Raw genomic sequence first — 27926 nt, 5'->3', positions numbered from 1 at the left:
TAGGGAGTCATGCTTTTTTGAAACGGCGTCAAAAATTCAATTTATCAGTTTTTCTTATTTTTAAATAATGGTAAATATTCCTCATTATTGTTCATGGATCATTCGGGATCTGGAGCACAGGTGTAATATTTGCCTGTCTATTCAGAGCCCCTACTTCAACACATCTTGAAGGAATCCAGCTCAGGGTTGGAGGTTATTAATTGGTTTAAATGCTCATTTCCATGTTAATCACTGGCTGTCTTTTTTTTTTGTGTAGAGATTATTCTGCATCTGTAATCAGGTAGGGGCAACAAGTGCCCAGTGCTGCTCGCACCACATGAAAGAATAAAACTCAAATGGAGTACCATATCCGGATATTTCTACACTAGCTGATCAATTTGCAACAACTGAGCCGATTCAAGGTTTTGAAGATGGTAGTGCTATACCATTTCATGCAGAATGTATTATTCCGGTAAGTGAGTCTGTGTAAATTTAAGGCCTCAAGTCAAAATCTTTTTAAGTAAACAGAGGCCGAGGTCAAACATGCATGTCTGTTTGGGTGCATGTGTGCGGGCACGAAGGGGGCTGCGCGAGAGGGTTGTGCGGGGGCATGAGTGCAAAATGATTTGGATAATGTTAACCACCGGTACAACTTGAAAGAATGAGGCCGACGAACTATCATATTCATACACACTGGGAGATTCTCCAGTCTCACACTGAGGCATTCCGTGAATTGCAGGTATAGCTGATAACTCCCCCCCAGGAAGAATTTCAGCACAAGTCCTTGGCCTGTCAGAAAAGCTCAGCCTTCACGGTAAAAACACTAATTACAGTCCTCAAAGGTGACAATTTTGCACTAATTTTAATCATGCTTCTTTGAACTACTTTTTAATGCCTTTATCACACTATGAAATGTCAAATGTGTAGAGTTCCTCGCTGGTTATAATTCTGAATAATACAGATTTTGGAATATGACATCTGAGCCAATCAATTGCAAGAATTTGCATATATACATATGTATGTATGAGATATGAAGTGCAACATTGCAGCCTGACACAGCTTCACATAAGAGATTTGCGTAGTCATAGTGTTGATATTACGTTGAGTCATTTTATTTTTATTTTTGACACTAAAATATGCCAGAGCATAAGCTTTTTTCAACAATACTAAGATATATCATATAAGTATGTATCATATGTCTGTATATATATTGTAAATCTATTTGCCTCGCCTCCCTATCACTGTAATTTCCTCCATCCTACAACCCTTCCCGATATCTGTATTTCTCTAATTCTGGCCTCTTGAACATCCCTGATTTTAGACCGCTCCAAAGTTGGTGGCCACGGCTTCAGCTGCCTGGGTCCTAAACTCTGGAATTCCCTTCCCTAAACCTCTATGTCTCTTTTACATCACTTTCTTCCTTTAAGGCACTCCTTAATGCCTAAATCTGTAACCAAGCATCCGGCCATCTGTCCTAATATCTCCTTTATGAATTGGTATCAAATTTTGTTTCTGAACATATCTGTGAAGTACCTTGGGATGTTTCGTGAAGTTAAAAGTGCAATACAAGTTGTTGTTGTCAACAGTTGTGCTGAGGGCAGGTCTATGATCTTTCAGAGTGTTAAAATTATATATATATGATAATAATAACCTTTTAGAAAAGGCCAGTCAGTTACTGCTATCTTTTTTGACCTGGGCAAACTAGGCTTTTCTTTGGAACAGGAGGCTGTCAGGTAAAGACAAAATTCGTTTCAGCTGTGATGGTGTTTGAGTTCTGTTGGGCCACCTTACCCACAAGGAAGTGGAAAGATCGCTTCGGGAGAGATGCCAGAGGGCAGTCAGCAATGTGGTGCCTGGCCCTGGGCAAAATCTGCATCTTGAGCAGAGGAGCTGAGGGGGAAGGCCGCGAAAAATGAAGAAGATACACTTTTGAGCAACATCAAGTGAAATTCCAATGCTGTAGAGGGAGGTGGCGGGCCTATTTTGTATGCTCCACTTGATACTAATAAAGCAAGCCTTCTCTTCCGAGGAGGTTTCAGCTGTGAGGTATTGAGACTCCACTCTAACTGTTGACCTGCTCACAGGGTGGAAGGATGCATCAGCCTCTGACAGACTGCAGTCTCCCAGCTGTAGATTGCTGGAATGGTTGAAGCCCAGCATGGCTCATTATGACAGGCTGGAGAAAAATTCTCATCGCCAAACTCTGCCTGCACCTGGAGAACATTCTACTCCATTTGCCTTATGAAGGATGAAGATCTCCGTAAAGGATCGCCTAATGTTCTTCCTTACTGTTGTGCATTTGGGAGAGCATTTAATTGCCGCAGTAGGAGGCAAGAGATTTATAACCTTAATCATTTTCATCGCAAAGGCTCTCAAAATCCAACAATTACATGAAGTTATCATTAATATGAACCAACTTCTGGTTTGGTCTTGTCTAATTCCATCATTTCAGCCCCCCCACCCCCACCCCCCCCCAATAAAACTTGCTTGGCATCTCAAAGTACAAATTGTAAGAGCGATTTAACAGGGCATGCACTGTTCCAGGACAAATCGTTCTCACTGATATAAATATGCTTCAGCTGATATTTTAAATATTTTTGTTGAAGTCAGGTGTGCTAGTGATATCACTGGGGATATATCTTGGCGGTGCATTGAAAACTGTGCATCCCGAAGGTTCAGGATTTGAACTTGTCAGTGATTATCAAGCTCCCTCATCAGCCTGCGTACTGTCAGCCACCTAGCATCAACCCCCCCCCCCCCCTCACTCAAGAATGTTCTATTCCAGAGAGTCAGTTGGTGAAGGATAGAATGGGAACCAATCTTTATACACTCTACATTTGAAATGAAATGAAAATCGCTTATTGTCACAAGTAGGCTTCAAATGAAGTTACTGTGAAAAGCCCCTAGTCGCCACATTCCGGCGCCTGTTCGGGGAGGCTGTTACGGGAATTGAACCGTGCTGCTGGCCTGCCTTGGTCTGCTTTCAAAGCCAGCGATTTAGCCCTGTGCTAAACAGCCCCTATTTATTTACATTTATTTACAGAGTTACATAATAGCATTCACCTCCTAACGTATGGTGGCACAGTGGTTAGCATTGCTGCCTCAATCCACCAGGGACCCGGGTTCAATTCCGGTCTTGGGTGACTGTGTGGAGTTTGCACGTTCTCCCCATGTCTGCGTGTGTTAGTTTCCTCCGGGTGCTACGGTTTCCTCCCACAGTCCTAAGATGTGCAGGTTAGGTGGTTTGGCCATGCTAAATTGCTCCTTAGTGTGCAAAAGTTTAGGTGACGGTACAAGGGTAGGGCAGAGGTTAGGGTGCTCTTACAGAAGGTTGGTGCATACTCGATGGGCCGAATGGCCCCCTTCTGCACTGTAGGGATTCTATGATTCTAACCCAACAGCCACAGTTTGCATGCGTGTGTGTGTATTTATAAGGACACAAGTGATTCCCTTCTGTTGAGGGATATAGTTAAAGCCCACTGCCCTGCCAACAATTAACCACAAAATTCATGAAAAATGAACAAAGAGCAATCACTGTTTGGCAAAAAAAGGGCAAACACTAACTAAAACAGACAGATGTTCATCTCTTGAACTTAGCCCAAACTGATACTATGAAAATCTACTTTGTTGGTTGTAAGGATGTTTGGTTTGTGCAGCCTCAATCTAGTTCTTAGCAGGCATAAACTTCCTGCAAAAAACTGCTTGCACTTCAGCATTCATTCGGACTCACTTTAATACTGATACTGGGGTGCCTTAATTGTTCCAGTTCAGAGCAACTAAAGCCCTCACTTTAACTGGCATAAGAACTGCCAGATTAGACACAAATGAACAGGTGAACATAGGGATCGATACCTATACAAGTCTGGATGGTGAGTATCCTCTGAAATATTAATCACCATCAATGTAAACTTTAACAGAGGGATATTTAAAACTATTTCATATTTGGGAGGAGACTTTGGGGCAATTCCAGGATTTGGAGTGGGTGGAAGAAGAAAGAGGGGACATGATCCAATCCCCAAAACTATGGGAGGGGGGGGAATGAGCTCCTTCAGCCAGTCATTGCATTGTCTGTAAGCGTCTGGCAGTAATGAGATAATAAAACGGCATTGCACATTCAGTCATTTCTCTTTGATGATGAAAAGCTAAGAATACAAGTTCACATGGCAGCTAAAGAGTGCAAAGATTTGCTTGAAAAATATGAAGGTTCAAATCTCGACGAGGACGACAGAATGAAGATGGAGAGGAGGGATCCTGACTTCAAGTTCAGCTTTCTCTTTGTGTTGGAGGTTGAAAGTTAAATAACTAGCCCCCCTGGCACATCAGAACACACGGAGAAAAATAGATTCCTGCTTTAAAAATTAGATCTTTAGTGCACAATTTACATTTTAGACACACATGAAAGACTCATGCAAAATAAAAGGCTGCCCAGGGCAAAACATAAAGATATGGACCAGGATTTTCTGGCTCCCGCACGGTGGGTTTACTGCCGGCGGATGTGACTCACCATAGACTGCCAGCGGGATCTTCTGGTCCCACTGAAGTCAATGGCCATTTGTGTTGCTTGCCAGCCGCCAGGGAACCAGCCGCGGGTTGGTCGCCTTTGGCGAGACTGGAAGATCCTGCTGGTGGGAAGGGCTGGAAAAATCTCACCCATGGTGTATTCAATCCTCCCTACCTAGTTATCTTTGACATTCTTGAAGTGAACCAGCCACAATGATGGGGCAAATGACACTGGGATTTTCAAATTCAATGACAAACATGGGGCAATTTCTTCGCCAACTGGCAGGGCGACGAAGGGCCTCCGCCGGCCGGCGCGAGTTGGCGCATGCACGGGAGCGCCCGCGTGTGCTGGCGTCATCCCAGCGCATGCACAGGGGGGTTCTTCTCTGCGCCGGCCATGGCCGACCGTTACACTGGCCGGCGCGGAGGGAAAGAGTGGCCCCACCGCACAGGCCCACCCGCGGACCGGTGGGCCACGGATTGGTGTTCCCCGATCGCGGGCCAGGCCACCGTGGGCCCCCCCCCCCCCCGGGGCCAGATCCCCCCGTGCCCCCCCCCCCCCCCCCCCCCGAGGACTCTGCAGGCTGCCCACAGAGCCAGGTCCTGCCGGAAAAGGACCTGGTCTAATTTACGCCGGCGGGACCGGTCGGCCACTCGGCCCATCGCAAGGCGGAGAATCATCAGGGTGGGCCGCTACCAATGACCCCTGACCGGCGCGGCACGATTCCTGCCCCCGCCAAAAAGCCGGCGCCGGAGAATCCGGCAGCCGGCGTTGGGGCGGCGGGGTGTGATTCATGCCGCCCCCCCCCCGCGATTCTCCGGCCCGGCGGGGGGGGGGGGTCGGAGAATCCCGCCCATGGTCCTTGTTCACTGCCTTGCACCAGGTCCAATCCTGATCAAAATTTCAGGAGACCTGTCCCTTGCTCGATCCAGGGGTTACTGCTCCACTATCTATCAGTGTTGTTCGAGTGCCTTTGCTGCACTCATGAACTTGGCATCAGATCAAGCTAGTCACTTGATGGTCAATACCTATCTAATTGCTAGGTGTCTTATCTCAGCCATGTCTTTATTTTATCAATATTTCTGTTGAAAACGCTGCTCTAAATCATCCTCTTTAATTTCTTCAAATACATCATCCTATTCATTCATCCACATTAATCCATCTGTGCTTTCGTTGAAATAAGAGTCATCACAGTCACAAACGCAATCTTTCTGGCATCCTCAAAAATGTCAAACATCATGTATTCCTCAGCCTAATCCTGAGATCGACACAATAAAACTCCACTCCAGTGTCACCTAATATGTAGCACTTGATTTCCAGCTTCCCTATTTGGAAAATCTACTCTGGGGGTCTTGTCCCTAGATTTCATGATCGAATAAGAACAAGCAAGGCACAAATGCAGCTTACAGGCAACAGGCTACTCCACTGTGGGATTTCCTATACAATGCTGCATCAAACACATCTGCCACCCATCCAACAATAGACTCAAGCAATGCAGCATGCACGTAAGCAACCTGGCACACTCAAACTTGACTTAGGTTCAGCCCAAGTTTTCAGGATGAATACCTACTTCCCCCTTACTGTTGGAAGAACCCACAAGAACTGGCTAGTCTAGTGAATGAAAATCCAGTGGTCAGGGTCATTAGTAATCGTGAGAGACAAGGACACTAGTAATGGTATGGTAAAGAATGGTCAAGGGGAGAGTGATCATAAAATGTTAGAGAAAGATGTGGTTGGGTCCAAAACTAGGGTATTAAATTTAAATGGAAACAAAGCCAATTATTAAGGTCCGAAATGGCAAGTTGGATGATGGCACTTGGAAAGTTAGATTAAATATAGAATGGCCAATAAACATTTGAAGGTATTCATTATAATTTTCAATGAATATACATTCCCTTGAAGGATACAACTCCATTCAAAAAGTGGTCCAACGATGGCTAACTAGAGAAACACAATAAAAGGATTATTAATTTGGCAAAAAGGGTAAACCTGAGAATTGGGATAGTTTTAAAAATCACCAAAGGAACATGAAAAAAATTGATGATGAGGGGAAAATAGAACATAGCATAAACTAGCAAGAAAACTAATAGGACTATGGAATTGAGGGATATTGGGATGGATCAGGAAGTGGAATAAATTAGATCAGTCATTATCTTTTTGAATAGTGGAGTAAGTTCAAAGCCTGTGAGGCCTAGTCCTGCTTTTCTCTCACATTCTCATGTCAGTTATGGGACTGAAGTGAGTTTGCTCAGAGTGAATTTACTCTGTAGCCAATCTGCAGCTACTTGATGTGGGCAGACAGTGGAAAGACAGCACTAACACCTCGGTGAGCACAGAAGCAGAATAAAAACGATGCAAAACGTGCTGCATTAGTAGGAGATAAAATTACTTAAGCAAAGGCCTATTTGAATGCCCTCCTGTGATCAAATGTGTGCTTGAACATGATATTTGAAACATTTTTGTCCTTAGCCTCCCAAAGCTTTCCTGAAATGATTCACATTCTCCATCTGCAGGCTGCTATGTGCCAGAATCCCCACGGTTGTAGGTAATTAAGTGGATCTCTGTGGTAACCAAATAGGAAATTAAAGCTGTTTATCAGGTATGATTAAACTCTCCGGAGCTCTGAGTGTGAATTTGGTCAGATGGAAGGACTTCCATGGAGCTCAGTGTTCACCTTATTCTCAAATATCAGCTTCCCCATCAACTATACAGTCTCTCCCACTCAGATCCCAGCTCCTCCATCATCCTGCTCTCAGATACCAACAACTTATATTTGCATAACGCCTTTAAGGTAATTAAATATCCCATGGTGCTTCACAGGAGCATTAGAAAACAGTGGAGATACTGGGCAGGATTCTCCGTTCTAGAGTCTAAATGCTCCCACCAGCGAAGAATCAGGCCTGGTCTCTGCTGGCGTTAGGAGCGTCGCCCAGCTGGTATTCCCATTCAAATTTATGCAGGGCAGGAAATGCGCCAGTTTCCCTTATCTTCCCCGTCAATGACTGCCATTTCGAATGGGCACCGCGATCCCAGTGTCTAGCTACCCATCCCCAACATTGCAAATGTTGTCCCCCCACTGACAAGGGTAGAATTCCCAACCCTTCAATAAGGAGGAGCATCCTCCCTCCCCCTCCGCACTACGGGAATAATGGGTCACCTCCGTCAGCCCCCCTCCCGACACTCCGGACGCGAGAAGGTGACCCGACCCCTTCAGCATCCACGCCCCTCATTCCTGCCCAATTCAGCCAACGCTGTGCCCCCCCCCCCCCCATCGTTCCCTGCTCCCTGGCATTGCCAACAGTGCACTTCCCCCAGCACCGTGGCACTGACAACCTGGCAGTGACACTCTAGTCTGGCGCGATGGGCCCCAGTAGGTGCTCATGTGCCCGTCTGCAGCTGCCAGGTTGCAGGGGGTGGGGAGGGGGGGCTTTTCCGAGGGTCCTGGGACTTGCGTGGCTAAGGGTCCAGTGTATGGACTGCCCTTCAGGCTCTGAGCAATTCGAAGATCATTATTAGCATGATGATCTCAGGCAGCCCTCTCTTCAAATTCTTCACCATGGTCAGATGTTTTAAACTCTGAAGTGACCTCCTCACCCTGAACTACTCTGCCTGACAGCTGATGAGCAGTCCAGTGAAAAATTAGTGCCGGAAAATTTCCCTTTCCTAACATCTGCTCCCTCAGCCTTTGAAACTACAGCTTTTTTGAAGTGTCAGAGCCTTCCTAGAAAGGCCTCAAATCCCCGAGATCCTGTGAAATGCTAAGCATCCATTCAATTTCACAGAGCAGTTCCATTGATTGGTAGCTTCATGGTTCAGACACATCTGTTACAGGGTTTGTTAATTATCTTTCACTTCACGCTTGAATGCATCTCAGATATGCTTCATTCATCCTAACGTAACCACAAATTTTATAAACACTCTTTTGTTATGACTGACAGCTCCTGACCACTTCAAAGCAGCTAAGTGGTTTCATTTACTCTTTTGTAACTGCAGAAAGCACTGTTGAAGTGGTGGGGATGTGAGAGGCCAGCCAGGAGTGTGTTGGAATAGTTGGGTCTAAAGATAACAAAGGCATGAATGAAGGTTTCAGCAGTAGATGAGCCGAGGCAGGAGCGATGTTACGGAGGTGGAAATAGGTGGTTTTAGAAATGGAAATCTCAGACTAAAGGGACGATCCTTTAAAACAGAGATGGGGAGGAATTTCTTCAGCCGGAGGGTGGTGAATCTATGGAACTCTTTGCCGCAGAAGGCTGTGGAGACCAAACCACTGAGTGTCGTTAAGACAGGGGTACATAGGTTCTTGATTAGTAAGGGGATCAGGGTTAAGGGGAGAAGGCAGGAGAATTCGGCTGAGAAAAATATCAACCATGATTGAATGGCGGAGCAGACCCGATGGGCCGAGTGGCCTAATTCTGCTCCTATGTCTTTTGGTATTATGGTTTGAACATGAGGTCAGAAGCTCATCTCAGGGGAAAATGTGTCACTAAGGTTACAACAGAATGGCTTAATCTCAGACTGTTGCCAGGGAGAGGGATGGAGTCGGCAGTTAGGGAACAGAGTTTGGAAGGGGTACTGAAATAATCGTTTTATTGATAATACCAACTCATTCTCAGCAACACACAGCTGACCATTCTCAACTATACATGCATAAAGCCTCCATACTGCACTACTTAGCAAGATCCTATTCAGCTGAATTTGTTACCATCAGTTCTTTGTCTAATATTGTCTCAGCTTTGACTCATTGGCTGTTCCTTTGGCTGGGATTTTCCAGTCTCGCGGAAAATCCGCCCTTGTCTCAGAATTCAAAGGTCACAGGCTGGCATACCAGTGCTGTACTGAGTGAGCATTTTACGATCTTTCAGATGAGATCTTGTCAGCCCCCTCAGGTGAGTGTCAAAGATCCCATGGCACTTATGTCCGTTGTGTCATGTGTTCTTGTTGTCTCTATCCATAGCCTCCAAGAAGATGAAACTCTGATAGCATCCTCCATCTTTGCTTCCTTCAACCATATACAGCCTTTTAACACTCAAGCTTGTAAGCGAACCACTGTTTTATTTATCTTTCTCGCCTACTGTTTTCATCCTTGGCGATGTTCCTGCCCTGGTCTGTCATTTTCTCACTAAATAAAAGCTCACCGCTTACCAATGATCAATGGCAAAGCATGAGATGCTCTCAATTTGAGAACAGTCAGGAATTCCCTGGCTTGCAAACCAGAATTTCCTGTGGACAAGGAGTTAGACGGACCAATGATGGGGTGGTGGTGTGGTCACAGAGGTGAATTTGTGCCCTATTATCTTTCCCCAAGTGGAACATGCAAAGAAATTCCACCTCTGTGAAGAATATGGTGCTGAAGGATTTAAGAACCAAAAGCAAACGTGACCTTTTCCATTTTGGTTCATTATTCCTCTAGGCACTGATTGCTTATCATGATGCGATGCCACACCACCTTCGTACTCTTGTCTGGTATCAAGTAAAGAAATTCAGCCTCTCTCGCTGTCCTAATACAGGGACCAGGGTTCAATTACAGCCTTGGGTGACTGTGTGGAGTTTGCACATTCTCCCCATGTTGGTGTAGGTTTCCTCCAGATGCTCAGGTTTCCTCCCACAGCCCAAAGATGTGCAGGTTAGGTGGATTGGCCGTGCTAAGTTGCCCTTAGTGACCAAAGGTTAGGTGGGGTTCCGGAGATAGGGCCCAGGTAGGGTGCTCTGGAGAATCAATGAGCCGAATGGCCTCTTTCTGCACTGTGGGCATTCTATGGTTCCATCAGAAGAACATAACAAAAAGTTACAGGTGGAAAACATCCATTTGCCCATCGCAGATTGTCCCACTAGTATTCCAGTTGCCACAGAATTCAGACTGTGATCCGTCAGCCCTGGAAAATGAGTCTACAAAGCTAAGTCAAACCAATTTGATTTTCCGTCATATTCCTTATTCGCAATTGCTTCTGTTTCAGATTCTATGGGCTAGGCAGTTTGGGAATGTTTGTTCTTCGTAATGTTTCCCCATTGGTGGACAAATCCTGGGCGGGATTCTCCGAGCCTCCATGCCGAAATCGGCATCGGCGGGGGGGAGGAAAATGGGCGTCAAACCTGAGATCGGGTCCAACACCGCTCCTGCGATTCTCCAGTCCCCGGAGAACTGCCGCGAATCACGCGCACGCGGTATACGCGACGATTCTCCAACGTCAACTGGCCGAGTTCCCGACGGCATGGTTCTCTCATGGTCCCACCCGTCGGGAACTCAGCGTGTCGGCTGCGGACTCAGTCCGCGGCCTCCCTGATGGGGGGGCGGGGGGTCTTTCACCGGGGGAGCCTCCAGGACGGCCAGGCTATCAATCGGGGGCCACCGATCTGCGGGTGCGCGTGGTCTCAGAGGGGGTCTATGTTTTCGGTGCCGGTCTGCGGTGTTGGTCCGTCATGTCGCACGGGGCGGCCGACACAGGCTGCTGCCGTGCGCATGCGCAGACCTCCGACCAGAAGTGCAGGGCCCTGTATCGGCAGCTGGAGCTGCGAGGAGCACTCCGGGGCACTGCTAGCCCCCTTCCGGTAATGGAATCGCTCAGGACTTTCTTCAGGAAAGTCCGGAGTGATTCGTCCGCGTTTTTTCACGGGAGTGGGGACATAGCCCCATTATTGGAGAATCCCGCTCCCTAAATCTGAACACCAAGATGTGTTACTTCCAGCAACTTGAGACATTCCAAATTTTGTTTTTCCCAATTAACGGGCAATTTAACTTGGCCAATCCAGCTATGCCGCGCATCTTTTGGGTTGTGGGGCTGAGATCCATACAGGCACAGGGAGAATGTGAAAACCTCACACAGATAGTGACCTGGGTCCTCAGCAGCAGTGAGGCAGCAGCGCTAACCACTGTGCCATCGTGCCACCCTGTGACGTTTCCAAATTAACAGTGATATGGATGTGCTACATGTAACTGACACGTCAGCGTGGGCTAAACACTCCGAGAGTCAAAGATGTTGAACTGCACCTTGAGCGTCGGTGGAATATGTGGATGCCTGGATTTGGTTCCGGTGAGGTTGGGCCGTGTGGACGGGCCTGCACTGCTGCAACTCCTGGATGGAGAATGGCACTGATATGTGGAACAAGTCACACACTGATGGAGAGATCATTTCTATGACAAAGTTTTGGACATGATAACACATTCTCAGGCTCATCCATTTCTGTTGAGGAACCTGCAAGGGGTGATGCCGTGTTTTTGTTTCAATGGAAATGGTCCGATATAGCTTTGTATCGGTACCAATATGGATCGGTGAGGTTTCCTTCTTGTTTAATGGTTAGTGTGATATGTGGAATGTTACGTAGTTTATTTTCACATCTTTGTTACTGTTAACCATTTAATAAACAAAATATTCTCACTGCTGGTCCGGAATACGTTAAATGAATTTGAGAAGTTAGTTACCTTGTGAAGACAGAAATTCCGAACGCAGAAGGTGGCCAACTCGATGGTGTCCAGCAGAGTCACCTGTATCATTCCATAGGTCTCTGTTCCTCGGCCGGGCCAGTACTGGTCACACTTCACCTGCACAAAGATACAAGACACCAATAATTGGGGCAGTTGCAGATGGCAGGCATAGAGATACCTGTACAAAGACACTGGCTGCAGACAGCAAGCTGAGGTACCTGTGTGGTGATACCAGATACCGGCATTAGTTACTGATACCTGCACAGAGGGATTCAAGCAGTTTGCAGAATATAAATCCTGATTCAGAGAATGTGAGAACAGACAACAACAACCAGAATGGTGGAATGCCGAATCCAGTGTGTGTCGGGCAGGAAGAGGTTACAGAGATAATGAGGATGACAGGCCTTGAAGGCATATTTGAACATGAGGATGAGAATTTTAAATTTGAAGGCTTGGTGGACCAGGAACATGTAGGTCAGCGAGCACAGATTTATTGTTTCAGTGTGATTTGGTGTGAGTTAGGATGCAAGCAGCAGAGTTTTTCATGATCTGACGTTAGTGGAGAATGAAGGCCAGACAGTGTCCATGTGCAGTAAGTCCTGGCCTGATAAGTGGCAAGTTACATTCAATGGCATTACTATTACCGCATCTTCCATTATCAACATCCTGGGGGGTCACCATTGGCCAGAAACTGAACTGGACTAGCCATATAAATACTGTGGCTATAACAGCAGGTCAGAGACTGGGACTTCTGACTCCACCATCAGCAAGGCACAAGTCCAGAGTGTGATGGAATAGTCCACACTTGCCTAGGTGAGTACAGCTGCAACAACACTCAAGAAATTCAACATCATCCAGGACAAAGTAACCTGCTTGATTGGCACCCCATCCATCACCTTTAACATTCACTCCCTCACCACCGATGCACAGTGGCAGTAGTGTGTGCCATCTACAAGATACATTGCAACATCTCACCAAGGCAAACGCTACCATCTGGATGGAAGGACAAATGTACAGCAGATACATGGGAACACCACCACCTGGAAATTTCCCTCCTAGCCACACACCATCCTGACTTGGAAATATATCAGCCGTTCCTTCACTGTAGCTGGGTCAACATTTTGGAACTGCCTTCCTAACAGCACTGTAGGTGTACCGACACCAAATGGACTGCAGCAGTTCAAGAAGGTGACTCTGTACCACCTTCGCAAGGGCAATTAGGGATGGGCAACAAATACTGGCCTAGCCAATGAAGCCCACATGTCTTTAAAGAATAAAAAAAGGTGAGGTAAGCATGACCTAGGGCCAGTACAGACACAGAGTGGTGTAAATACCAGTACACTGAGCAAGCTGCTGAAATGAGTCCATGATATTAAATTAAATAAGTTACTTTAACTTCAGTTCTGCCTTGTGCTATAATATGATAATAGAATAAAAATGGGCAGGTTCAAATGGCTGAAAGGCAAACTTAGGCGGGAAGATTTTTTTTCACTGTTATATGTGGACCAGGTTGATGCATGTAGTTGAAGAAGCAAAATCCTGTCCTTATTTGCAGGATAGGGTTCAGGTTCTGTGACTCCGTGGGGTATGGGGGAAAAGGTAGGGGAGTGGCACTAAGCTACGATGTTCGATCGGAAAGCTGTCGCAGACACGATGGGCCGAATGGCCTCCCTTCTGTGCCGTGTGATGCGACCATCAATTCACTCAAAGACACGTGGGGAAGTAAACCGTGGATTTAATCAGCTTAGAACTGAGCCTGCCTGTGACCGGTGCAACACTGAAGGCGGCCCCGCAGGTCAGCAGTTCTTATACTTCCTGTAAAGGGGGTGGAGCTATGGGCGGAGCCCGTACATGCCCCAACATATCCCCTGTGGGTGAAGCCACATAATGGCCCATAGGCAGAGCCCACAGGGTTAATAACATAACACAGCGCACTGGTGAATTATCAGTAAATTATACATTCACCACACCGTGACAACTCTGCATTTTGAGATCCATTTTAGACGGTGAGCCACCAAGTCCTGGACTAGTCTCTCTCATTTGTATCTAACCAACGATCCAATAAAAAGTATTTTAAAAAAACATCTCCCAAGTGCTGGAAACTTGAAATGAAGACAGGACATGCCAGAAACACACAGCAGGTGCATCAATATCCGTGAAGAGAAAAGACAGATTAACCTTTCGAGTGGAGATGCCGGGTCTGACATGAGCTTTTCCTCTTTCAGACAGACAGCTGTGCTGTGTATTTCCAGCATTTTGCTTTTATATATAATCTGATCTTGTACGGCAGTTTCAGTATGCATGTAGCCACATCACATGGTGGGGTTGCTTCAGGAATAATCAGGGCATTAAGCAGCTCCTATCACTCTTTTACTGGACAAGATAGCCTCACTGGGGGAAGATGGCTCAAGATAAAAGAATATGCCGGTTGGCTGCATTTTATTCTCAGCTCACTGCTCACATACCCCAGTAGCAATGTGGTTGCAAATGCAGCCATCAGTGGCAAGAGGGCGCTATTGCTACAGACAGGGTCTCTTATAGCCATGCTGGAGCTGTTGAAATAATGTATCAGCAGTTAGTCAATTGAAGCCTTATTTATGTCAAGGCCAGGTGCTGGAATCCATAGTAATCAAGCCAACATGGACCAGATTAAGTGGTGTGGTTCCATTTACAGAGTATTTCAGAACTTGCATTTCTATTGAACAGAAGTGCATCGCGTTGAAGCATCCCAAAGCACCCTAGGCGGAATGAATTACTTTTGCAGTACACTGGTTACTGCTACTAGATGATCATTCTGCGCCACAACCAAAACCGCCGATCCCTCTGTTTTGACTGCCTTAGGCTGAGGAACAGATGTTGAGACAGAGGTAAGACAGAGGTCTTACCAGCTGGCCAGCTAATCCAAAGCTCAGTGTCGTATCTCATCTGAAAGTTTGTGCAGGAGAATAGAACATAGAATAGAAACCTTACAGTGCAGGAGGAGGCCCTTCGGTCCATCAAGTCTGCGCTGACCCTCTGAAAGAGCACCCTACCTAGACCCCCCCCCCCCCCCCCCCATCCTATCCCCGTTAACCCACTTAACCCGTGTGTCTTTGGACTGAGAGAGGAAACCGGAGCACCCGGAGGAAACCCACACAGACATGGGGAGAATGTGTAAACTCCACACAGCCACCCAAGGCCGGAATTGACCCCGGGTCACTGGCGCTGTGAAGCCGCAGTACTCACCACTGTGCCAATGTGCTGTGCCCTATCTCGGAATCTAGGACACAGGAGTACAGTCATGGGAAAGGGGGTCAGTCATTGGGCGAAAGGAGGATGAGAAATTATTTCGCAAATCACCCAAATGGTTGTGAATCTTTGGAATTCTCCACCACGGAGGGATGTGGATGCTTCACTGTTGAACATGACCAAGGCTAGGAGAGACAGATTTTGATCGTAGAGAATGAATTTGAGGCAAACCATCAGTCACAATGGCACTGAATGGTTTGATGGGTCGAATGGGTCTATCCTACTCCTCTTTCTTATGCTCCTTTATGTCTTTAGAAAGTCCAGAGACACAACATTCACTAAAGTAGCTTCATCAACAACCTGTTTCTTCATCAAAGAATCTAATCAGGTTAGTCAGATAGGATTTGACTTTTACCCTGTTTCCTACACTACGATGGTGACAACATTCTCAAACGTACTTTGTTGGCCTGAAAGCACTTCCTGAAACTTAAAATCGTTCTAGGAGAATCAGGAAAATTGATCCTACCCGAGATTTTTCCTCTAATTTTGTCATCATGACGATGGTTGCACTCCTCTGCTCCCAAACCATCCTCCAGAAATCTCCGAAAGTCTCCGGGAGGGGTCCTTGTGTGGCGATATATGCATTTTGCTTTCGGTAGCCATCGATGTAGTTCGCGTTAATGTAGTCACTACCTGCGATGCCTGTCAGTCAGGAGTAGAGAGAAGGCGTTAAAAGATTAATGGATCACACCATACTTGTGAAATCAGTATAACATCTAGCTATTTGGTCCAAACTCCTGCTCCATTGGTACCTGGGCTTCCATTTACTTCGCACCATGCAGAGTTTGGGCCAGGCATCCAGAAATTTCTAAAACGGCACGGTAGCACAGTGGTTAATACTGCTGCCTCACATCGCCAGAGACCCAGGTTTGATTCCGATCTTGGGTGGCTGTTTGGAGTTTTCACAATCTCCCCGTGTCTGAGTGGGTTTCCTCTGGGTGCTCTGGTATCCTCCCCCTATCCAAAGATGTGCAGGTGGATTGGCCATGATAAATTGCCCGTTAGTGTATGGAGACGTGTAGGTTAGGTGGGTGGCCATAATCAATGGGTGAGGTTGCGGCGACAGGGCGGGGGAGCGGGCCTGTGTGGGGTGCTCTTTCGGTGGTCAGCGCAGACTCGATGGGCCAAATAGGCCTTCTGCACTGTAGGAATTCTATGATTTGAAATGCTGAACAAATGTCTTTCAATGTTTCAGAGGGACAGGTTTAATTGGTGTAAAGCTAACACGAAACTCACTACCACCGGCAAAGCTAAGGCAGCTACCATAAATGCATTTAAAGGGAAACTGGATAGGTACATAAGGGAGAAAGGAATAGAAGGATATGCAGATGAAATGAAGGGAGCGTGGAAGACTCAAGTGGAGCATAAACGGCAGAGTAAACCAGTTGGGCCGAATAGATTGTTCCTATGCTGTACAGTACATGGAAAACAACACTTTCACTAAAATGGCAGGGAGAGAAATTACAAAAGCAGAACTTTGGTGAAGCTCCTAAATTGGTGTGGCTCACCCCAGCAGTGAGCAAGTATCAGATAATTGAAGTTGTAGCTTTTCCTCCCACACATGCCTGCATCTAGTGAGGCGCAGTGCTGGAACATCGCCCTGCAACAGTATCCCAATCAAACACTCCTACACCCAGATCTCACAGCTCGGTTTCAGGATCCAAATGTCCAATTTAAAGAGTTCCATTTATCTTCAACATTAGCAAATTAAAGAGTGAAAGAGTTGCCAATGTAACCACAATGGCCACGTACGTGTCACAATCTCCTCAGTAGCCAATGGAAAATGGCCCGTTGGTGGTAGAATTAGCCTGGAAAATTGCCTTGTTAATCCCAGTTCACGTTCTCCTCTCACTCTCTCCTGCATCTCATTGCTATGATTTGGATCTGACCCATTTTGTCATAAGATACAGGTTGCCATCAACAGCTTCATGCTTGTTTTCAGGTCTGAGGCATAGGTACAGATTATTAACCACAATATTTTGTTATTGAGGGAATTCAGCTGGTGTAAGCAATGAAAACAGCTAAGCTCTGCTATCCAGACTGATGGTGAGCCCTCTTGGTGACTGTTTAAAATGCAGTACCACTAGCAGTCAGAATGTTCCTGGGACAAAGCCTTGCACTGAGACGCTGCCGCAATGCATGCACAACTTCTGTTATCTGTTCCTCCACTCCTACTCTTCATGAATAATGGTACACAACTTGTTACTTATGTTGAATCTGTCTCCTCTCCTGTTCTGGGTGTACCAGACATCTGTGAGACCAAAATCCCTTGTGGGGGAATCTAGAAGCTAGGGGGCACAATATCAAAATCAGGGGCCTCCCACTTAAGACGAAAACGAGGAGAAAATTCTTCTCAAAGGGCAGTTTGTGTTGGAATTCTCCATCCCGCAGAGCAATGGCGGCTGAGTCATTGAATTTTGATCTACAAGGGAGTCAAGGGTTATGCGGTTGGGGTGGGGGGGGGGTGGGGGGGGGGGGGAAGAGAGAGGGGGGGGGGGAAGAGAGAGAGAGAGAGAGAGAGAGAGAGAGAGGGAAAGCTGGCTGGAAAGTTGAATTAAGACCAAAAACAAATCAACCATGGTCTTATTGAATGTTCACAGTAAGAAGTCTTACAACACCAGGTTAAAGCCCAACAGGTTTATTTGGAATCACTAGCTTTCGGAGTAAAGCTCCTTCATCAGGTAAGTGATGGTGGAACAGGCTTGAGGGGCCAAAGTGTCTACTCCTCCTCCTATTTTGTATGATCTATGTCCAAGGCTGGGGGGTGAGGTGTTTTAGAGGACAGGTGGAATCTTCATGAATGTTGACAAGAGCTTCCAATACACGTCACATAAAGCTGCAAAGTTTACAAATCTACAAATTTACTTTGGATATTCATAATTTAAGCTGGAAACTCGTCACAAGTTCAAACATAGGTTAATTCATCTTAAATTCTTCGTTGGAGCAGAGAACGTTGAGAGGGGTGAGGGAGAGAAGGTTGAGGGGGGTCCTGATCGAGGTGTACAAAATTATGACGGGGAGAAGGTTGAGGGGGGAGGGGGGGGGGTCCTAATCGAGGTGTACAAAATTGTGAGGGACAAATAGGAAGAAGTCTTTCCCTTTAGTACAGGAGTCAATAACCATGGGGCATAGAATTAAGGGCCGGGATGATCCGAGCCTTAGCGCCGCAATCGCGACTGCGTGGGGGCGGAGAATGGGGCATTGTACCCGATCACCGGTCCGACGCCTCCCGCGATTGGAGAATCACCGGTAGTTGCACGCGCATGGTTGACGCTCCGCCGGACAGGGGCCGTTGAAAGAGGCCCCTACGGTGATTCTCTGCGGACGGCTGGCCGAGTTCCCGCTGGCTTGGTTCACTCATGGTTCCACCCGGCGGGAGCTCACAGTCGCGGTTGTGGTGGCTGTCCTGGTAGGGGGCGGGGGGGGGGGGGGGGGGATCCGTCACCGTGGGGATGGGGGGTCCACGAAGGCCAGGCCCGTAATTGGGGACCACCGATCGGCGGCGGACTACCTCTTTGGCACGGACCTATGGCCGGAAGTGCAGGGCCCCGTATCAGCAGTCGGAGATGTGCAGACTACTCCATGGCCCTGCTAGCCCCCTTCTGGAAAAAAGTCTGGAGTGATTCGCGCCCGTTTTCTCACGGGCTTGGAGACATAGCCCCATTATTGGAGAATCCCGCCCAAGGTAAGGAGGCAGGAGATTTAGAGGGGTTTTGAGAAAAAACATTTTTACCCAGAGGTTGGTGTGAATCTGGAACTCACTGCCTGAAAAGGTGGTAGAGACGGGAACCCCCACTACATTTAAGAAACATTTAGATGAGCACTTGAAACACCAAAGCAGACAAGGTTACGGACCAAATGCTGGCAAATGGGATTAGAATAGATAGGCGCTCAATGACCGGCACAGACACGATGATACCCATTGCTAAACAATTTGGTTGACAGTTCAGCGCTGTCCAGAATTGGTGAAAGAGGTGACTTTGACTGAAATAATAGGTGGGGTTCTCCTGTGCGGGGACCAAGTCCCCACGCCGGCAGGAAAACCGGTGCGAACCACTCCGGAATTCTCCACACATCCGGGGGCTAGGTGAATGTCGGAGGGGTTGGCGCCGCGCCAGCTGATGCTGAAGGGACTGCGCGAGTTAGCGCATGCGCCGATGGGCCGGCGTGATCTCGCGCATGCGCAGACCGGCGTATTCTGGCACATGCGCAGGGGGTTGTCTTCTCCGTGCGGCGCGGAAGGAGTGCCCCCACGGCACAGCCCCGCCCGCAGATCGGTGGGCCCCGATCGTGGGCCTGGCCACCGTGGGGGCCCCCCCTCCCGGCTCGGATCCCCCTGTGACCCCCCCCGCCCCCCCGAGGACCGCACCAGCCGACTTACCTGCCAGGTCCCACCGTGTGGGACCATGTCTAATCCACGCCGGCGGGACTGGCCTGAAACGGACAGCCGCTCGGCTCATCGGGGCCTGAAGAATTGCTGGGGGGGGTGGGGGGCGCTGCCAATGGCCCCCGATCGGCGTGGCGCGATCGCCGCCCCCGTCCGAAAACTGGCGGCGGAGAATACGGCAGCCGGCGTCGAGGCGGATGCGCGCCGGCCCCCGGGATTCTCCGACCTGGCGGGGGGTCGGAGATTCCCACCCAATATGACAATCTTGAAAAGAATTGCTAAACCTAAATCTAATCATAGGCTGCTCCCATCAGTTGCGTTTTTCTCTCAGGCTGTTATTCATACACTAGGCCTTGGCTTCAACCTGTTTTCTATCAGCAGTGTGGTGGTGCACTTCCCAGAATCAATAAAAAAGTACTGTTTTATTGATCATTCATCTTTTAGAAGTGAAGTGGAACAATAAAAAAAAAAATCTACCGAACAAGCTGGTTCCTTCAAGGATTACAGGAAAATCTCATTGTACCCCTGCTTCTCATTCTATTTGCACCCTCTTTTTTTTTTTTTAAACTGCAAATCCACTCCTACTAGAGTTGCCAAACCTGGTAGCATTTGGGCCTGGAGGTTTCTTCCTGCCTTCAACACTCAGCCCAGCTCCCAACATAGGTCACCCAAAATGCTCGTCCATCCTTGCGATTAAGTACCTTTACATGGCATGCCATTTGGCAGACAATTGGCTGAGTATCAAACAAACAGCCTTTTTCCTGCATCCAATATTTTTATAACGAATGAACAAAACTGTTCAAAGAAAACGGAAGACAAAGCAATTTTTTAAATTAAAGGCCCTTTGATATTTTCTTCCGGGTTGCCCAGAACAGGGGCCGGAATTCTCCGGCCATTGGGATTCTTTTTCCCCCCGCTGGCAGCGCATCCCTGCCCACGGTTTCCCAGCGCTGTGGGGTGGCTTTAATGGGAAATCCCATTGACAAGTGGCGGGAGAAGAGCATCCCATCGCCAGCAAATGGCGCACCTTGGAGAAACAAGCAGCTGGGGGACCGGAGAATCCAGCCCAGTGTCCTGGAGATTCATCTTTAATTCCCAGACCATCCAGGGCACTTCTGGAGGATTGCCAGCCCTAAATTCTACTTCAAGGCATTAATGCTTTGACTTGCGGGGCAGTGAAATGCTCTGTTTTTCCCTCTGGATTTGATTCCATATTCATCAATAGGCACAGCCATTTACAAAGCACAATCACAATCCACATTTTCTGCATTGTTGAACTGGCTGCCTTTCAAATGTAATGTTAATCAAAGCTTACTTGAGGTGGGTAACAAAGATCTCATGGCACTTTTCAAAGGAAAGGACTTCTGCCAGTGTCCTGGTCATCATCACTCCCGCGGTAAACCCCTCTCAGGAATTCCTCTGCCTAGGAATCCCACCTCCTCACTTTTTTCTCTCTCTCTCTCTCTGTGGCAGTACTCCGTTGTGAGAATGCTCATCATGGAGTAACACCCTGTGGCAAGAACCTTGGAGTCCTTTAATGTGGTGAGGCTGTTGCGCTGTAGCTCCATCTCCTGATGATGTCACTCAGAATTGGATGACCTTGTTTTGGGTTTATGGAGGCTCAGCTCCACACAAGGGGCGCGATTCTCCACTCCCACGCCGGTTGGGAGAATCGCCTGGGCCGCCAAAATTTCCGGGGACGCCGGTCCGACGCCCTCCCGCGATTCTCCCAAGCGGCGGGAACGGGCAGGTCGAGTTTCGCGGGCCGCAGGCGGCGAAACCTCGACGGCGTTCACGACGGCGCGGCCACTTCGGCGTGGGGGTGGAGAATCCCGCCACCGGTCTTCCCCTAGAGAAATGCAGGACATGGTCCCCCATCAACTATCCCTCTCTCTCTCTCTCTCTCGCTCATTCATTCACCAGCTCGCTCAAAATGTAAACCCTGAATAAAAATGCAATTTCAATATTTGTGTTGAAATAAAAATGGACAATATTATAACACCTTTCGTGACCACTGGATATCTTAAAGCACTTTACGGCGGCAGGGTGGCACAGTGGTTAGCATTGCTCCCTCACAGTGCTAGGGACCCAGGTTCAATTTTGACCTTGGGTGACTGTGGAGTCTGCACATTCTCCCCGTGTCAGCGTGGGTTTCCTCCGGTTTCCTCCAAAGGTGTGCAGGTGAAGTGGATTGGCCAGGGGGGGGAAGCTCGGACCCGCGGCCGCGGTGGCCGTCCTGGTGGGGGGGGGGGGGGGGGGAAATCAGACTCCGGGGGTCCTCCACGACGGCCAGGCCCGTGATCGGGAGCTACCGATCGGCGAGTGCGCGCGATCTGGGTGGGCCTACCTTCTTCGACGCCGGGTCGCTGTGTCACTACGCCATGTTGCACGGCACCGGTGCGGAAACGGCCTCCACGCGCATGCGCCGGCACGGAAACAGTTGCCACGCGCATGCGCGGACCCGCGCCAGCAGTACAGGGGCGTATCGGCGGCGGAGCTGCGTGGAGCATTCCAGCGCCGTGCTGGCCCCCTGTGGGCCACTGAATCGCTGGACTAAGAGGCCCGTTGATGCCGGCGTGAAACACTCCGGTGTTTACGCCGGCGTCAACACTTAGCCGGGATTTTGGAGAATCCCGGCCAGCGACTCCCAACAGTGCAGTGCTCCCTCGGTACTACACGTGGGAGCAGCAGTGTTTATTTTTGTGTTCAAACCCACAAAAATGTGAGGCTCAGATCCAGAACCTTGTGGACTCAGAGCCAAAAGTGGAACCAACTGTGCCATAGGTGGCAAGTGCTGAGATGGTACTGGGTTGCTCTGAAGTGCACAAGGCAATTGTAAAGAGGGAGTGCTCATTTTCAGCTGGCAAACGTAACAAATGTTAGCTTAATGAGATTTACACCTGAACACCAACAAATGTCAGGGCAGTCATAGTACTTTTGAACACTTCAGTGCAGGAAGCCAAATTTTCGCATCGGAGCACGAACAGTAATAAAAGTATCAAGGTGATGGAACGTAGTGACAATCGGTCAGTTGCTCGTGCGAAAATTGGCTGCGGTTTTCTGCGACTGAGCAGCAAGCAATTCATTGGCTGTGAAGACGTCCTGAGGACAGGAATGGCACCCTATGAATGCAAGCTCTTCCAGGGAATCTCACTTTATTTGTGGATCCATGTAACAGGATTAGGTTCAGATGAGAAGTTGCTCTCAGTTAAATAAACGAACAATGGCAACTTCCTGGGCCCACACATGATCGAATGGCCACCTACTTGAGTAAGTTGCCAGAGGGAGGTTGCTGCCAGTGGGACAGTCCCTCGGGGCCTTTAGGACAGGTTCACAGGAAACGTGGGAGAGAAAAAGTAGGGGAACCTGAAAAGAAAACAAAGCCTGCCTCTTTGTAACTGGGGTGGTGGGGGAGAAAAGGAAAAAGAGAACATCAATTCACATTTGGCTGCATATCGTCAGGCCACCCAAGCGCTCTACACTCTAGATCAGAAAAGGTAGTGCGCTCCAAAGAGAATCAACCATTCTTCACTGAACAAATTTACACCGAACATGAATAATGGACAAAACTAATGTCCTCAGGCTCGACAGCTTTCAAGGAGTTAATGGACAGTCATCGAAGGTCAGACGAAGCCAATATTCTGCCTCGCCGCCATAAACGAAAGCCAATTTTAGTCTATGTCATGGCTGAATTGATTGGGGCCCAGTACATTACTATATTGCCCCATAGCATGTTTTTTCACAGGCTGAGTGTTCCAATTTATCATCGGTATTATGATGCACAGCCTGATCCCTACAAGCTTCCTCTGTCATGGCTAAATAATTTCCAAGCTGGGCCCAGAATGGCCATCGGCTATAATTACTTGGGCCTCCAAGACAATCAATTTCCAGACTATCAAAAGGCTCCTCATTACATTTTGCCAGAAATATACAGCATAAATCACAGAAAAATTAGCTGTGCAATAGATCAGTGAAAGTTTAAAAAGACACCCTGTGCATTTCTGTGTTGTCAGCTTGCTCCTGGACTCTGTGGTAAACTCGGCACTGATTTGTATTTCTTTTCTCCATTTAATTTCTTTTTAAAAAGGTGACCGTCATATTTCAGTAATGGCAAATTGGATTAACAGGATACCGTTGCCATTTTGTAGGATACAAAATGGGCACTGAGTTTGACACAATGCTGGAAAACAGTGAAACCTGACACAATTATCTTCACCTTCAACACCCCATCAAAACCTTTGCTCCATGTGGGGGATTGATGGAAGGAGGTGGGGGTCCACAGTACCCTTTCCGTAGTTCTTCTATGTGAAAGCGCTGGTGTTGCCTACGAGTGGACAGCAGGGCCTATTATTTTGCTTGCACATGCAAAAGGGGTGTGCTGGAGGGCCGCTGCAGGGGTAGAGGGGCAAATGTGTTTTTACCACAAGCTTATCGGAACTATCAGTTGCCAGCACTAACGTGGTGGAGGAAGTGCTCCAACCAGCAGAAGTAATGATACTGTTCATTGAAACAGGTTCACATTACTGCTACAGACTGACCTCAAAATCCTTCCCTCCTCCGTATCGAAGGAAAGATGTGCTGGCCTTGGAAAGGTTCCAGAGGAGGTTCACAAGAATGATCCCTGGAATGAAGAGCTTGTCGTATGAGGAATGGTTGAGGACTCTGGGTCTGTACTCATTGGAGTTTCGAAGCATGAGGGGGAGGATCTTATTGAATCTTTAAGGATACTGTGAGGCCTGGATAGAGTGGACGTGGAGAGGATGTTTCCACTTGTAGGAAAAACTAGAACCAGAGGACACAATCTCAGACTAAAGGGACGATTCAGATTCAGATGTTGTGTAAGGGTTGACTGTTAATCAGGACACATGGGGAACATCCCATTTCTTGTGTTGGTGCCATGGGATCTTTTTTAAAAACGAGAACCAGAGGACACAATCTCAGACTAAAGGGACGATCCTTTAAAACGGAGATGAGGAAGAATTTCTTCAGCCAGAGGGTGGTGAATCTGTGGAACTCTTTGCCGCAGAAGGCTGCGGAGGCCAAATCACTGAGTGTCTTTAAGACAGAGGCAGATAGGTTCTTGATGAATAAGGGGATCAGGAGTTATGGGGAGAAGGCAGGAGAATGGGGATGAGAAAAATATCAGTCATGATTGAATGGTGGAGCAGACTCGATGGGCCGAGTGGCCTGATTCTGCTTCTATGTCTTATGGTCTTAATGCCTGGCGTGCACTTTAGAAGGAGCCAGTGCTCGCTCAAACCCAATGAGCAAGTGCTGTTTGTTTCAAGTTATTCTTTTGCCGGATATGAGCATCGCTGGTCAGGCCAGCATCTGTTGTTCTTCCCTAATTACTCTTGAAAATGTGGCTTTGAGCTGCCGCCTTGAAGCGCTTGTCCATACCTTGCTGGGAACATAATGAGTGTTGCCAAAGCAAACTGTTACCAATGTGCAAATTGCCAACGCAGCTCAGGGGATTATGAGCTGGCTTTTGATTTACAAACCTTCTGACCTCAGTGAACGATTTCACACCACTCCTCTGATTGCCTCAGACAAACGGCAGCTAGGCATCAACCTCCTCATTAAATTCGAGAACTCGTTGGATTTTCACATTAAAGTTGCCACGGAGTGTTGAGTCCAGTGATTAAGAGCGTAAGTCCCCTTTTAACAATGCCGTAATTATTAATGCAATGCCAATCAATCTCTCTCATCCAGACGGGAAGTGTTCAATCACACTCCTGCATGTAATCGACTGTTCTGGAAATTTTATAAATGTTAAATTTAGAATGTTCATATTTTTTCTTACTTTTCTTTTTTTTCCCTTTCTCTCTTAATCCAATTTTTCTGTCCCTTTATGTATTTATCCTTCCTCTACCTGTTTCAACACTAATTTACCCTCATTCCCAGTCCCCCTCTGTTTCTTTCTCAAACTTTAGATCTCATTGGTTAAGGATATACGCTGCTGGTCCCATTGTTCACCAGCTCCCAGGTGCCTCGGTGCCCTTGCCGTCCAGTTATGGAGAAAAAAATGCTTTTGAGTTGAAGCGTGCAGGGTAGAGTCTCACTAACGAGGCTCATCACAGGATGTTTAACTCCAGCAAGATGCAGCCCAATATTCCCGTCCTCCCAGGTGGCATTGTAGCCACCTGGGTTGGCCAACTCCCGACGTAAAAGGGAGAACAGCAAAGACTGAAGGGAAATTCAGCCAACACAGGCAGAAACTAGCAGGTGCAAGTTTACTGTGTATTAAACTCTGCAAAAGCCCAGACAGCATCGATACAAGCAGCCATCTGCATAATAATGTAGCAGCCATCTACATACTAATGAGCGATCCCCGGGAACAATTGAAACATTTGAGATAAACAAGGCCAAGCCAGACTCCTCGGCGCCAGCAGGAGCCAACACAAAAGAGGTTAACGGACACCTCAAGACCACCCATCGATCAGGGAACTTCTCCAGTATTGGAGAAATCGAACCAAGCAATTGGAACAAAGTCCAATCACTTGAAACCAGGTACGGGGTCCGCCCCAAAAGGCGGGAAGCCCCTGGGGACTATAAAGTAAAGCCCACAAGTTCAAATCGTCCTTCTTGACAGGGTCACTCAGCAACGTGAACCAACCCTTGACAGTGACCTGTTCAGCTGCCGCCGAAGAACGTAAGTCTCAAATCAACGCTCGCTACGAGATAGGCGCTCCTAGCTACCAGTCCATACCAGCTTTTGAATCCCGCAGACTCAGTACCCGAACGAAAGGCCATTTGTTCCCCTGACCTAGTGGGCCAGTCCGAAGCTAAGTATTGGCCTGTTAGCGATAGAAATAGCTTAGAAGTAGAGTTTATGCATGAGTAGATTTGACTGTGTGTAAATAAATGTGCTTTGATTTGAATCTTACTAATTGGTGTATTGAGTTATTGATCATTACTTGAACTTGAACCTCGTGACGCTATCATAAAGATACCTGGCGACTCGAGAGCAAAGGTTATAAAATAGAGCCAATTGAACCAAAAAAAATTTAGCAACATATTACTGGCAACTCCGCCGGGAGCTGATCTAGAAGTGGCTTCACCACTCCGGGAGAACCCAAAAATTTGAATTAGAGATCCAATTGGGAACAGAAAACCACAAGTGTTGAAGCAGTTCTGATCAATCCTCATAATTCGGAAGTGTGTTAAATGCATGCGTAACTAACAGGGCGATAAGGTAAACTGATAGATTTTTTGTCGCGACAAAACTGTCGGGAGTTTGTATTCCGGAAAATAGCGAAAGCCGTACCCGTAATTACAGCACCGCCTTAATACCCCTTGTTCCAAATTTTAAGAAAGTATTCAGAGAGGAAAGATGGCAATGCAGGCAATGCAATGCCTCATGAACCCCGAAGAATTCGTGGTTGCAGCAACCAGCAGCAGTAGAGTAGGACAGTGTCCCGTTTGGGAAGAGGAAATCAGGGAGTACCTCAAAGGGAAAGGATGGCCCCTTTGGAGCGAATTCTGTAACAATGAGGAAACAGGTCCCGGGAGTCTAGGACATACTTGGTGGGAGAACCTGAGCAAGATTCACAAGAAGAGCTGAGGAAAAGCTCGCAAGCCGATGGCAATTGTGTCCTGCTTGGCACAATTGCGAGGCACAGAGGAGGTCGTTAGGACGCTCCGGAAAGAGATAGAAGGCATACATCGAATGAGCAAGGTCGATGTCAGTGAGGTAGAAAGCGAGAACGTAGAGTTAAGGAGGAAGTTGGCAGCAAAAGACAGAGAAGCGGATGATGCCAAGTGGGCACACCAGTCTTGTCTGGCGCACCTAAGCAGCTTCCAGTCCCAGTACAAAAAGGCCTATCAGGACACGAAACGAGCAGTCCTGGTACGAGAGGAAACCGAGAAGCAGGTAGAGACAGTGTAGTGACCTGAAGGCAGCGTTAAGAGCACTCCATGCTGCCACCACAGAGCAAAGACAAAGCTCATTAGACCACGCAAAGTGCCGGAAGCAGATTGCAGAACTGCAATCTCTGCTTTCAGTTCAAAAAGGATTCCAGGAAACCTTTGGATCACAGCTAGATGAGGAAGATGGCCCTGATTGGGAAGAATTAAATGAGACAGCGCAGAGATATGTTCAGGGAACATGTGCGCAGGGAAAGCCCCAGAAGAGAAAAGCGCCCCAACCCCCCACAGAGTAGATAGTTCAGGCACCAATGAATCCAGTCACCACCCACCGCACAGCCACATCGGACGACATGGAATTTCTGTACACCACCCCCTTAACAGTGACCCAATTACGGGACGCGTGCGATAAAATCAAACCGTTCCTCCCCACCTCAGACCCCCACCACTTCTTTGCCAGAGTAAAACAGCAGGCGACCATGTAC

General features: G+C 47.8%; 1 protein-coding gene across 1 annotated transcript in view; it reads right to left on the bottom strand.

Moving 5' to 3' along the window:
• LOC140395214 (receptor-type tyrosine-protein phosphatase delta-like) overlaps window positions 1-27926 on the bottom strand; it is a 634165-nt gene that overhangs the window by 47748 nt on the left and 558491 nt on the right. The window contains exons 28-29 of the mRNA XM_072482754.1: window positions 15655-15830; window positions 11898-12017 (exon numbers count right to left, since the gene is read on the bottom strand). Of these exons, the coding sequence (XP_072338855.1) occupies window positions 11898-12017; window positions 15655-15830 (296 nt within the window). The remainder of the gene's footprint in view (window positions 1-11897; window positions 12018-15654; window positions 15831-27926) is intronic.

Source organism: Scyliorhinus torazame, chromosome 18 (genome assembly GCF_047496885.1).
Source record: "Scyliorhinus torazame isolate Kashiwa2021f chromosome 18, sScyTor2.1, whole genome shotgun sequence".
Lineage (NCBI taxonomy): Eukaryota > Metazoa > Chordata > Chondrichthyes > Carcharhiniformes > Scyliorhinidae > Scyliorhinus > Scyliorhinus torazame.
This window is presented reverse-complemented; position numbering and strand designations above follow the sequence as displayed.